This window comes from Hyla sarda, chromosome 7 (assembly GCF_029499605.1).
Source record: "Hyla sarda isolate aHylSar1 chromosome 7, aHylSar1.hap1, whole genome shotgun sequence".
In the NCBI taxonomy this organism is placed as follows: Eukaryota; Metazoa; Chordata; class Amphibia; order Anura; family Hylidae; genus Hyla; species Hyla sarda.
In genome coordinates this window covers 235,508,433-235,522,134 of record NC_079195.1, presented here as the reverse complement: position 1 = coordinate 235,522,134, position 13,702 = coordinate 235,508,433, and the positions used below count along the sequence as shown (strand labels likewise).

Sequence of the window (13,702 nt, the reverse complement as noted above, 5' to 3'; positions counted from 1 at the left end):
GAGGAGGTACAAGGTCACTCTTTACTGCACTGCTGTGAGGAGGTACAAGGTCACTCTTTACTGCACTGCTGTGAGGAGGTACAAGGTCACTCTTTACTGCACTGCTGTAAGGAGGTACGTGTCACTCTTTACTGCACTGCTGTGAGGAGGTACATGTCACTCTTTACTGCACTGCTGTGAGGTGGTACGTGTCACTCTTTACTGTACTGCTGTGAGGAGGTACAAGGTCACTCTTTACTCCACTGCTGTGAGGAGGTACATGTCACTCTTTACTGCACTGCTGTGAGGTGGTACGTGTCACTCTTTACTGCACTGCTGTGAGGAGGTACGTGTCACTCTTTACTCCACTGCTGTGAGGAGGTACATGTCACTCTTTACTGCACTGCTGTAAGGAGGTACAAGGTCACTCTTTACTGCACTGCTGTGAGGTGGTACGTGTCACTCTTTACTGCACTGCTGTGAGGTTGTACGTGTCACTCTTTACTGCACTGCTGTGAGGTGGTACAAGGTCACTCTTTACTGCACTGCTGTAAGGAGGTACAAGGTCACTCTTTACTGCACTGCTGTAAGGAGGTACAAGGTCACTCTTTACTGCACTGCTGTGAGGTGGTACGTGTCACTCTTTACCGCACTGCTGTGAGGTGGTACGTGTCACTCTTTACCGCACTGCTGTGAGGTGGTACGTGTCACTCTTTACTGCACTGCTGTGAGGTGGTACGTGTCACTCTTTACTGCACTGCTGTGAGGAGGTACAAGGTCACTCTTTACTGCACTGCTGTGAGGAGGTACAAGGTCACTTTACTGCACTGCTGTGAGGAGGTACGTGTCACTCTTTACTGCACTGCTGTGAGGAGGTACGTCACTCTGTACTGCACTGCTGTAAGGAGGTACAAGGTCACTCTTTACTGCACTGCTGTGAGGTTGTACGTGTCACTCTTTACTGCACTGCTGTGAGGTGGTACAAGGTCACTCTTTACTGCACTGCTGTAAGGAGGTACAAGGTCACTCTTTACTGCACTGCTGTAAGGAGGTACAAGGTCACTCTTTACTGCACTGCTGTGAGGTGGTACGTGTCACTCTTTACTGCACTGCTGTGAGGTGGTACGTGTCACTCTTTACTGCACTGCTGTGAGGAGGTACAAGGTCACTCTTTACTGCACTGCTGTAAGGAGGTACATGTCACTCTTTACTGCACTGCTGTGAGGAGGTACAAGGTCACTCTTTACTGCACTACTGTGAGGAGGTACAAGGTCACTTTACTGCACTGCTGTGAGGAGGTACGTGTCACTCTTTACTGCACTGCTGTGAGGAGGTACGTCACTCTGTACTGCACTGCTGTAAGGAGGTACAAGGTCACTCTTTACTGCACTGCTGTGAGGAGGTACGTGTCACTCTTTACTGCACTGCTGTGAGGTGGTACGTGTCATTCTTTACTGCACTGCTGTGAGGAGGTACGTGTCACTCTTTACTGCACTGTTGTGAGGTGGTACGTGTCACTCTTTACTGCACTGCTGTAAGGAGGTACAAGGTCACTCTTTACTGCACTGCTGTGAAGAGGTACATGTCACTCTTTACTGCACTGCTGTAAGGAGGTACAAGGTCACTCTTTACTGCACTGCTGTGAGGTGGTACATGTCACTCTTTACTGCACTGCTGTGAGAATGTACATGCCACTCTTTACTGCACTGCTGTGAGGTGGTACGTGTCACTCTTTACTCCACTGCTGTGAGGTGGTCCGTGTCACTCTTTACTGCACTGCTGTGAGGAGGTCCATGTCACTCTTTACTGCACTGCTGTGAGGAGGTACAAGGTCACTCTTTACTGCACTGCTGTAAGGAGGTACGTGTCACTCTTTACTGCACTGCTGTGAGGAGGTCCATGTCACTCTTTACTGCACTGCTGTGAGGTGGTACGTGTCACTCTTTACTGCACTGCTGTAAGGAGGTATGTGTGACTCTTTACAGCCTGCGAATACGTCCAGAATCCAGGTTATACTGCAGATGCTGAACGGTTCTCGTGTAAAGCCCATATGGTGCCGGGTGTGCGGAGCAGGACACGTGAGACTACAGTGGATGAAACGACAGCGGGAACAGGACTTAGATTTGTGAAAATCCTAAAGAGTTAATACCACAAAATCCATCCTGTTACCAAAAACCTTAATGCGCACAGTACGCGAGGAGACGACTCTGATATCTACCGAATACTGACACGGAGCAGCCTTGATCCACAGGAGGCGCTGTGATACGGGTGAGGAATGTTACCCCCCCGGCAGTCACAGCTGTAGAGATAGGTAGAAACCCCCCTTATATCAGTCAGATGGACGCAGCGGGGGCGGGCGGACCCCTCCTCTGATTTCCCACGGTGTCCGCTGCACCTCCCGCCGTCCTCAAGTAACAGGAAATAATGTGACGCTTGCATTTCTTGTTTCCCTTCCTTGGCGCAGTATAAATGTTCATACGAGTTGTGGCGATGTCGCCCAGACCCGTGACTGGCCAAGGAGGAGAGAGGGTGGGATCATGGCCCCTGACCACCCAACATTAGAAATCTGAGGTTTATATATAAACTCTAAAAATAATCTTTTCTGTAAACTATGGTTAGACGCGTTAGAAGAACTACTCCTCCCCCGCGCACGCGCAACCTCCCATCTATGGAGACAATGATCCCACTCATCAGCAGTGTCCTCTGGGTGGTCCCGAGTGTAGGGGAGCAGGAACAAGCCCGACTCCTCTGCTCAGCAGCTGAAGGGTTCTTATCTCCCCAAGAGTCCGGGAGTTCTTAGGTGACCGGCTGGAAATGGCAACGGAGGGAACGACTGGTCTGGATGAAAACACGAAGGAGCAGGGGGCGAGGGTAAAGGGGTCATCCACACACCAGCGCCTCTTCCCCCTCCGCCCGGCTGGTTACACCTTAGAGTCTTGGTTGTGGGCCTGCCCGTTGCTACCCTGTATTGTCAGGCCCATCTCTTCCTTCTTGTGCTTCTCGGGGTTCAGGGGTTGGGCCTCGGGGCTGTCGTCCATCTGCGCATAACGGCCGGTCCGGTGCTCGGAGAGTGCGGGGCCCCAGTCCTTGTTGGGTTTCACCGCGTTCTTCAACCGCTGAAAGAGAAGAGGAGTCAGAAGCAGAATAAGAGAAGCAGCCGCCGCCCGCCGTGACCCAGAACGTACCTGCAGGAAAGTGTCACCCTCTGAGCGCCAAATCTTGAATGCAGCATATAAGGGGATGCAGATGACTGAGGAGAGCGCCATCAGGAAGCCCAGAGAGATGGCCCAGCCCGGGTACACATAATCATTGTACGAGATCGGCCGATACTGGATGACGGAGAAGATCAGGATGAACTGCAAGAGGAGACAGAAGGGTTAACAGCGGCCGCCTCTCATCTCCCCCAGAAGTGCACAGACTCCAAGAGATGGTGGGGGTATAGTCCCCCCCCGCCGTACTGTGGACTTACAAATATGATGGCTGGAGAGAAGAAACGCCAACAGATCTGGAAGAAGAGGGGAGGGGGGAACCCCAACATCATCTCAATGTCCTTGAAGTAATTCCGATGTCCTAGAGAAAACGGGAAAACCATTATAAGATTATAATACATGAAATATAACACCGCCCCATCACATGACTGACATGACACCGCCCCATCACATGACTGACATGACACTGCCCCCATCACATGACTGACATGACACAGCCCCCATCACATGACTGACATGACACCGCCCCCATCACATGACTGACATGACACCGCCCCCATCACATGACTGACATGACACCGCCCCCATCACATGACTGACATGACACCGCCCCCATCACGACTCGCCCCATCACATGACACAGACATGACACTGCCCCCATCACATGACAGACATGACACTGCCCCCATCACATGACAGACATGACACTGCCCCCATCACATGACTGACATGACACCGCCCCCATCACATGACAGACATGACACCGCCCCCATCACATGACAGACATGACACCGCCCCCATCACATGACTGACATGACACCGCCCCCATCACATGACTGACATGACACCGCCCCCATCACATGACTGACATGACACCGCCCCCATCACATGACTGACATGACACCGCCCCCATCACATGACTGACATGACACCGCCCCCATCACATGACTGACATGACACCGCCCCCATCACATGACAGACATGACACTGCCCCCATCACATGACTGACATGACACCGCCCCCATCACATGACTGACATGACACCGCCCCCATCACATGACAGACATGACACCGCCCCCATCACATGACTGACATGACACCGCCCCCATCACATGACTGACATGACACCGCCCCCATCACATGACTGACATGACACCGCCCCCATCACATGACAGACATGACACTGCCCCCATCACATGACTGACATGACACCGCCCCCATCACATGACTGACATGACACCGCCCCCATCACATGACAGACATGACACCGCCCCCATCACATGACTGACATGACACCGCCCCCATCACATGACTGACATGACACCGCCCCCATCACATGACTGACATGACACCGCCCCCATCACATGACTGACATGACACCGCCCCCATCACATGACTGACATGACACCGCCCCATCACATGACAGACATGACACTGCCCCCATCACATGACAGACATGACACTGCCCCCATCACATGACAGACATGACACCGCCCCCATCACATGACTGATATGACACCGCCCCCATCACATGACTGATATGACACCGCCCCCATCACATGACTGACATGACACTGCCCCATCACATGACTGACATGACACTGCCCCATCACATGACTGACATGACACCGCCCCCATCACATAACTGATATGACACCGCCCCCATCACATGACAGACATGACACCGCCCCATCACATGACTGACATGACACCGCCCCCATCACGACTCGCCCCATCACATAACTGATATGACACCGCCCCCCATCACATGACTGACATGACACTGCCCCATCACATGACTGACATGACACTGCCCCCATCACATAACTGATATGACACCGCCCCCCCATCACATGACTGAGATGACACTGCCCCCATCACATGACTGACATGACACCGCCCCCATCACATGACTGACATGACACCGCCCCCATCACATGACTGACATGACACTGCCCCCATCACATGACTGACATGACACCGCCCCCATCACATGACAGACATGACACCACCCCCCCATCACATGACTGGCATGACACCACCCCCCCATCACATGACTGACATGACACCGCCCCCATCACATGACTGACATGACACCGCCCCCATCACATGACTGACATGACACTGCCCCCATCACATGACTGACATGACACCACCCCCCAATCACATGACTGACATGACACCGCCCCCATCACATGACTGACATGACACCACCCCCCCATCACATGACAGACATGACACCACCCCCCCATCACATGACTGGCATGACACCACCCCCCCATCACATGACTGACATGACACCGCCCCCATCACATGACTGACATGACACTGCCCCCATCACATGACTGACATGACACTGCCCCATCACATAACTGATATGACACCGCCCCCCATCACATGACTGACATGACACCACCCCCCCATCACATGACTGACATGATTCGCCCTCATGACTCGCTGGTGTTCTGTCAGCCATGTGTTCCCATTTGTCCTGCCAGTAGCACAGATGGAGTATTCTACCCACCCCCACACTGGTAGGACCGATGGAATGTTAATGACATAAATAGCAAGAAGTAAATAAACATAATTAAACCTGCCCCCAGAAGTCCCTACAAAGAGGGAGACCACTGTAAGGTCACTGTGTTTTCTGTAGGACCCCTGGGTCCTGAACATCATTACAGACGGGTATTCGATCCATCTAGTGAATGAGTGAGCGGTCGGCACTGTAGCTCGGGTGCACGTGGATCGGGTCAATCCAGATGTATGTAAAGGAACGCAGTTGATAAAGTAGCCGTAACGTGTACTGCTTGCTTGTTAATGCAGTGTGAAAACGCAAATGAAAACCTTTGGATGAACGTTTGGAGTGCCGGGATTCCTTTACTTACATCACAATTCGATTCATCTAGACTAGTTTGTCAGGACCAAAGAGCGCCCGACCTCCATACAAGCCATTGTGGAGACCTACATCTTGGAATATGTTCAGACGGGGGCTTCAGAAGAGGTTCCCCCCCAGAGCGAGGAGCAGGTATCTACCGAGAGTAACCGGAGACTGGAGGATGATTATAGGTTCATAAAGCACTTCTGTGTGGACAGGATACAGTCGGCGACCAATCTTCTTCTTCAGAGGATTTCGTAGCTACCTTAGACCTCAAGGAGGATCTCCACATCCCGGTCCCAGGGGGTCTCTGCACCTACCTAGATAGATGTAAAGATTTTAGGATGAAACCTCCTCATCTTTTTTTCTGGAGCCAGGAAAGGATTAAGGATCATCTGTTGGATTAAAGAAACCATCCGGGAATCTCTACTGTCCCAGGGTCGGAGGCACCGAGTTGGTTTGACCTCATTCTACAGGGACTGTCGCAGCATCCTGTGCGGAGAGGAGCATTTTGCCTTGGAGCTGATCCATCTCGTGGAGCTCGCACTCACCTTCATTTCCCCCTATAGACTCCAGAGTCTTCCACTTTTGGGTGGACAATACTGTCCTCTGCTCAGCAGGAGCGCCTCCCATGGGGCCTTCTTGTTAAATCCCCATCTGTGTTGCTCGTAGAACATAAGTTAATGGTTAATTTCTAACAATAATTTGTTTTCTCCATCCTGATACATCTCCCCATACCGATACACCTCCCCATTCCGATACAACCGAGGCCCAGAAAGTTGGTAAGGATCGCCATTCAGGTCCAGGGCGTTCCCAAACATTACCAGTTCACAGTCCTTCCCTTCGGGATCTATTCGCCCCTCACACTTGGTGGCGGTGGCAGTGGCTGCGGCCCTAAGGCTCCAGGGTCTGAGCATAGTTCCCTTCCTGGACGATTGGCTTTTCAGAGCTCCGTCCCAGGGGGTCTTGTCCCAACATCTTTAGATGGCGATGTCCTTCCTCCATCAGCTGATAAACCTCTGTAAAGTTTTTAGGCTTCATTGTGGATTACGTCCAGATGACTCTTCATCTATCTCCCGAAGGGAAGATCCGGGTTCACAGTTCACTCTCTAGTGCCGCTCCAGAAGGTCCCTGTTCGTATGTTAATGAGAATGCTGGGACTAATGTCGGCAACCACGGCACAGTTCCTTGGGCCTTATGGCATTTACGTCCCCTTCAGTTTGAGATGTTAGCCAAGTGGGATCACAGCCCCCTAGGACTGAACATCCTGTGCTCCCTGTCTTGTCAAACTTGGTCCTCACTCAGATGGTGGCGCCATCTTTAGGACTGCAAGTCCGTAATCCAACCCTCTTGGATCATACTTACTACAGACCTGTTCCTTGTGGGCTGGGGAGCAAAACAGTCCAAGGAACTTGGTCTCCTCAGAAGAGACTTTTATCCTTGAGCCCTGTTGCGCTTTATTCAAGGAAGAGCAGATCTGATGGCAACCAAGTTCAATACCAAGGTGGAGAGATTCTGCTCCCTGTATCGGTAAGACAATCCGTGGCTATAGACGCTCTGTCAGTCCCCTGGAGGTTCAGGCTGACATCTTCCCTCCAATTTCATTGATTCCGAGGGACTTGATGAAAATCATTCAGGACCAGTGATCATTATTCCATTCTGGCCGAAGAGATCCCGGTTCAACAAACTCCTCCAGATGCTTCCCCCAGAGCGAGCACTAGTGTCGGGGAACACTCAGATCGGACAGCCTGGAGTTTCATCAGTCCCGTCTAAGATTAGAAGGGCTCTCAGGCGGTCTTCAGGACTTTGTCGCACTCAAGGGCGGATTCTACCATGAGATCATACGCCAGGAATTGGAAGATCTTCTCTAGTTGGTGCACACAAAATCAAGTTTCCATTCAGGACCCGCCTTTGGTGAAGATTTTACAAGGATGGCCTGGCCAAACGCTTAGCACCCTTAACTTCAAGGGTATATTCACATGGGCATTTTTTTTTTCCAAATTCACAGCGTATTTCCAGCTGGGAGTTTAAAAAAGGGGCGGGGTCTCTGCACACTACCCGCAGCAAATTTTCATCAGCGGAATCTCTGTTGCAGAAAATCCACTGTAGACCCCATTGAAGTCAATAGGGTCTGTGGCGAATTTGAACAGCAGAGATTTCGCTGCCGAAAATCTGCTGCAGGTAGTGCGCAGAGACCCCGCCCCTTTTTCAAACTCACAGAGCGTAATATGCTAAACAGCCATTTCTGCCTATTTGAACATGTCAATTTCCCAAGACCCCCTTTTTGGGAGATTCCTAAAAGGAGCCTCAAGACTGAAGCCCACTGTCTTACGACCAATCCCTGCTTAGGATCTTACGAATGTGCTCAAGTGGTTGTCATCTCCTCCCTTTAAGCCGCTGCAGGAGGTGGACCTAAAGTTTGTTACCTGGAAGATCAGCGAAGAGGATCGGAGAATTACAACGTTCTCAGCATTTGAGCCCAAGTTCCCACCGAACCATGTTCTCCTGAAGTTCCCACCGGACCGCGTTCTCCTGAAGTTCCCACCGGACGGTGTTCTCCTGAAGTTCCCACCGGACCGTGTTCTCCTGAAGTTCCCACCGGACCGTGTTCTCCTGAAGTTCCCACCGGACGGTGTTCTCCTGAAGTTCCCACCGGACGGTGTTCTCCTGAAGTTCCCACCGGACGGTGTTCTCCTGAAGTTCCCACCGGACGGTGTTCTCCTGAAGTTCCCACCGGACGGTGTTCTCCTGAAGTTCCCACCGGACGGTGTTCTCCTGAAGTTCCCACCGGACGGTGTTCTCCTGAAGTTCCCACCGGACGGTGTTCTCCTGAAGTTCCTGCCGGACCGCGTTCTCCTGTGATGTCCCAGTACGGGATATAGTCCCGTACAGTACCTAGGCCCTGTCAGGTTGAGACCATCTTTGTCCTAGGGGCTCTCCTGCAGTGTCTCCCCCATAATCATATATATAATGTGTGTTATGCCTTAAGGACCTTTAACCCCTTAAGGACCGGAGGTTTTTCCGTTTTTGTATTTTCGTTTTTTGCTCCTTGCCTTTAAAAAATCATAACTCTTTCAAATTTACACCAAAAAATCCATATGATGGCTTATTTTTTGCGCCACCAATTCTACTTTGTAATGACGTCAGTCATTTTGCCCAAAAATTTATGGTGAAGCGGGAAAAAAAATCATTGTGCGACAAAATTGAAAAAACAATGCTGTTTTGTAACTTTTGGGGGCTTCCGTTTCTACGTAGTACATTTTTCGGTAAAAATGACACCTGATATGTATTCTGTAGGTCCATACGATTAAAATGATACCCTACTTATATAGGTTTGATTTTGTCGGACTTCTGGAAAAAATCATAACTACATGCAGGAAAATTAATACGTTTAAAATTGTCATCTTCTGACCCCTATAACTTTTTTATTTTTCCGTGTATGGGGCGGTATGAGGGCTCATTTTTTGCGCCGTGATCTGAAGTTTTTAACGGTACCATTTTTGCATTGATAGGACTTATTGATTATTTTATTCATTTTTAAATGATATAAAAAGTGACCAAAAATGCACAATTTTGGACTTTGGAATTTTTTTGCGCGCACGCCATTGACCGAGCGGTTTAATTAATGATATATTTTTATAATTCGGACATTTCCGCACGCGGTGATACCACATATGTTTATTTTTATTTTTATTTACACTGTGTTTTTTTTTTTATTGGAAAAGGGGGGTGATTCAAACTTTTAATAGGGGAGGAGTTAAATGATCTTTATTAACTTTTTTTTTTCACTTTTTTTTTGCAGTGTTATAGGTCCCATAGGGACACACTGATCATTGTTATCCCATAGGGACCTATAACACTGCACACACTGATCTCTTATACTGATCATTATTATCCCATAGGGACCTATAACACTGCACACACTGATCTCCTATGCTGATCACTGGTTTCTCATAAGAAACCAGTGATCAACGATTCTGCCGCATGACTGCTCATGGCTGGATCTCAGGCACTGAGCAGTCATTCGGCGATCGGACAGCGAGGAGGCAGGAAGGGGCCCTCCCGCTGTCCTGTCAGCTGTTCGGGATGCCGCGATTAGCCGCGGCTATCCCGAACAGCCCGACTGAGCTAGTCGGGAACTTTCACTTTCACTTTTAGCCGCGCGGCTCAGCTCTGAGCGCGCAGCTAAAGGGTTAATAGCGCGCTGCGCGCTATTAGAGGCGGGTCCCGGCTTCACTATGACGCCGGGCCCGCCATGATATGACGCGGGGTTACTGTGTAACCCCGCGTTATATCAGAAGAGCAGGACCAAGGACGTACCGGTACGTCCTTGGTCCTTAAGGGGTTAAGGACCTTTGAGTTAGTCACATGATAATGTGTTCACATGATGTGTTATGTTACCCAGAGAGCACCAGCTAACCAGGTGACCTGCAGCTTGACCTATGGGCTTCTGGCTCAGCCCCCCTTTATAAGAGGGGCAGCCATTACAATCTCTCTCTTCCCTGCTGAGGAACAGTAAAGACCAGACGTCTCAGAGCCAGTGTCCAGCTACCTGGAGGCCTCAAGCCACCTACAGCCACATGCCAGTAAGTCAAGTCTATGTCTGCTGTCACTACCTACAACCTAGTCAAGTCTATTATAGTCAGCGTGGCTGAACTAAAGTCTGTCAAAGTCACTACAAGTCCCAGCAAGCTGTGAGGTCCTTCTGTGTTACTGGCCACCTCTCTGGGATCCTGGCTGAGCTGTTTAGACTATTTCCATCTTTCTACTTCAGTAAAGCTACCGTTAACCGTTACCTGGTCTTGGACTATTATTGCCCTGCCTAACCTTGGGATAGCAGTACTACCGTTCGGGTGGTTACCAGGAAAACCACGGCGCGTCACGAACATTTAGGGGTTAATAACACTTTGACCCTGGGCTACATCTGCCCCATACACCACACCATCGCACCCGAGACACCCCATGGCAATTCACCACAACTTTGGCGTCACAAACAGGATACGGGTGAGTGAATTAGCCATAAGCCGCAGGTCCTCCCCCATAGTCTGAATTGTGTCCAAGAAAAATCGTATGCTGATGCGAAAAAGTTTGCGCCAGAAGATTGCACGGGACTTTGTCATTGTAATGTGTTACTGCCGTGGGGCTGAAAAAGAAGAGGGGAAGGTGAAGAAAACTGTGCTGTCTGTTGTAAAGAAGTCTACAATAGTTAAATTGACAATGTGCAAGATCAAAACGGGGGCCATGTTGCATGCCAAAATGTCTGCTGTACCTGCATGTTAACCTGATGGTTGAGAAGTGCGCAAAAGGTTCCCGCCAGAGCCAGCGTCCTGCCCCCGGGCATGGAGATCATGTTGCTGTGTCAGTCCAAGGTGGAACTTGTTGCCAGGGGGGCGGACGAAGAGGATGAACTGCTGAGTCGCTTCCGGTCCAAGGCCCCGCTTCCGGCCGGCGGCCATCTTGTCGGAGACCAGTATAAGAAGCAACGTGGAGCCCGACCTCTTCAGTTTACCGGAAGCGCTGGCGAGGAGCAAGAAGATCCCAAGTCCCAAGATGGAATCAGAGGATCGGCTGATTGCCGCGGCGGCAAAGGTGTTCCAGGAGTTATCGGATCGCCTGTACAAGCTCTCCATTGGGGCAGAAGACGTCCACCTGACAGTGCTGCTGCCAGAAGATGATGGAGAGTGGGCCGCAACCCCGGCTGAAGGTACGCCGGAGTCATCACGAGAGCCGTCACCTGTGAGGTTGTCACCCCATCACCGGAGCTGGGGACCTTGGGCCGAGATACAGTCGGAGGAGTCGGAAGTGAGCACCCCGGCTGCGTTCTCTACCCCTCCATCTACCCATAGTCCAGAGCCTGTGCCCCAGGCCCAGCAGCCACCAGCACGTCCTCTGTCACCACCGTTACCCAGATGGTTGTTTGGTGACCAGCCCGCATTGATCCAGTACATGCCGGAGCATCTCCTTCCTTTGCCAGGGAAACCCCTTCCCTCAGTTTCTCTGGCACAGTCCGAAAGGGCCAAAAGAGACGCCGAGGTTGCCGCAATTGTGGAGGAACTGAGGGCCCAGAGATTAGAAAGATACGGGCCTAAGCCGCTGTCGTTCGAGATATGCCAGAAACAGCAGCAGGACACCAAAGAGTTAGAGGCCCTCTACATACGAAAGTTAGAGTACTCCCGAGAGGGTGAGCCACCCCTGAAGCAACGGCGCGCTACTGTAGTCAAGTTAAAAAAAGTGAGGGGGTTTGGCAACTTATGGACTGTCACCACGGGGGCATCCTCCTAGGAAACAGGAGAGCAGTGCAGAGGGACTATCTCCCCCCAGACATGTATTCTCTCAAGAGCGGGGAGATTGTGGAATATACCCCTGTAGAGAGCCTGAGAGGGGAATGGGCAGCAGCTGTCACCAGGCCTAAGAACCCTACACAGATTCCTTTTGCCTATTTCCCCTCTGAAGATTGGGACGCAGATCCCTTTGGTCTACTACCTCCAAGTGTCAAGGGAGCAGTTGTCCAGGAGGAGTATTCATATCCACCCGCAATGGATCACAAGTACAGTGGGGATCAAAAGTTTGGGCACCCCAGGTAAAAATTTGTATTAATTTGCATAAAGGAGCCAAGGAAAGATGGAAAAATCTCCAAAAGGCATCAAATTACAGATTAGACCTTCTTATAATATGTCACCAAAAGTTATAGCATGCACTGCCCCCTTTACAGAGCTGAGACCTGTCAGTGTCATGGATTGTTCTCAATCATCATCTGGGAAGACCAAGTGATGTCATCTCAAAGGTTTTAAATGCCCAGACTCATCTGACCTTGCCTCAACAATCAGCACCATGGGTTCTTCTAAGCAGTTGTCTAGAAATCTGAAACTGAAAATATTTGACGCTCACAAAGCTGGAGAAGGCTATAAGAAGATAGCAAAACGTTTTCAGATGTCAATATCCTCTGTTCGGAATGTAATTAAGAAATGGCAGTCATCAGGAACAGTGGAAGTTAAAGCAAGATCTGGAAGACCAAGAAAAATATCAGACAGAACAGCTCGCAGGTTTGTGAGAAAAACAATTCAAAACTCACTGCACAATCCCTCCAGAAAGATCTGGCAGACACTGGAGTTGTGGTTCACTATTCCACTATAAAGAGATACTTGTACAAATATGGTCTTCATGGAAGAGTCATCAGAAGAAAACCTCTTCTACGTCCTCACCACAAAAATCAGGGTTTAATCTTTGCAAATTAACATATAGACAAGCCTGATGCATTTTGGAAACAAGTTCTGTGGACCGATGAGGTTAAAATTTTACTTTTTGGCCGGAATGAGCAAAGGTATGTTTGGAGAAGAAGGGGAACAGAATTTAATGAAAAGAACCTCTGTCCAACTGTTAAGCATGGGGGTGGATCAATCATGCTTTGGGGTTGCATTGCAGCCAGTGGCACAGGGAACATCTCACGAGTAGAAGGAAAAATGGATTCAATAAAATTTCAGCAAATTTTGGATGCTAACTTGATGCCATCTGTGAAAAAGCTGAAGTTAAAGAGAGGATGGCTTCTACAAATGGATAATGATCCTAAACACACCTCGAAATCCACAGGGGATTACATCAAGAGGCGTAAACTGAAGGTTTTGCCATGACCTTCACAATC

At 50.1% G+C, this 13,702-nt stretch overlaps 1 protein-coding gene across 2 annotated transcripts in view; it reads right to left on the bottom strand.

Annotated features, from left to right (window-relative positions):
* Positions 1-1,174: 1,174 nt before the first annotated feature.
* The window catches only part of SLC6A9 (solute carrier family 6 member 9), a 183,637-nt gene continuing 171,109 nt past the window's right edge, over positions 1,175-13,702 (bottom strand). For both annotated transcript variants that reach the window (XM_056533155.1, XM_056533156.1), the window contains 3 exons: positions 3,449-3,549; positions 3,165-3,335; positions 1,175-3,095 (listed from right to left, as the gene is read on the bottom strand). In XM_056533155.1, coding sequence (XP_056389130.1) covers positions 2,901-3,095; positions 3,165-3,335; positions 3,449-3,549 — 467 coding nt within the window. In that variant the 3' untranslated portion in view covers positions 1,175-2,900. The remainder of the gene's footprint in view (positions 3,096-3,164; positions 3,336-3,448; positions 3,550-13,702) is intronic.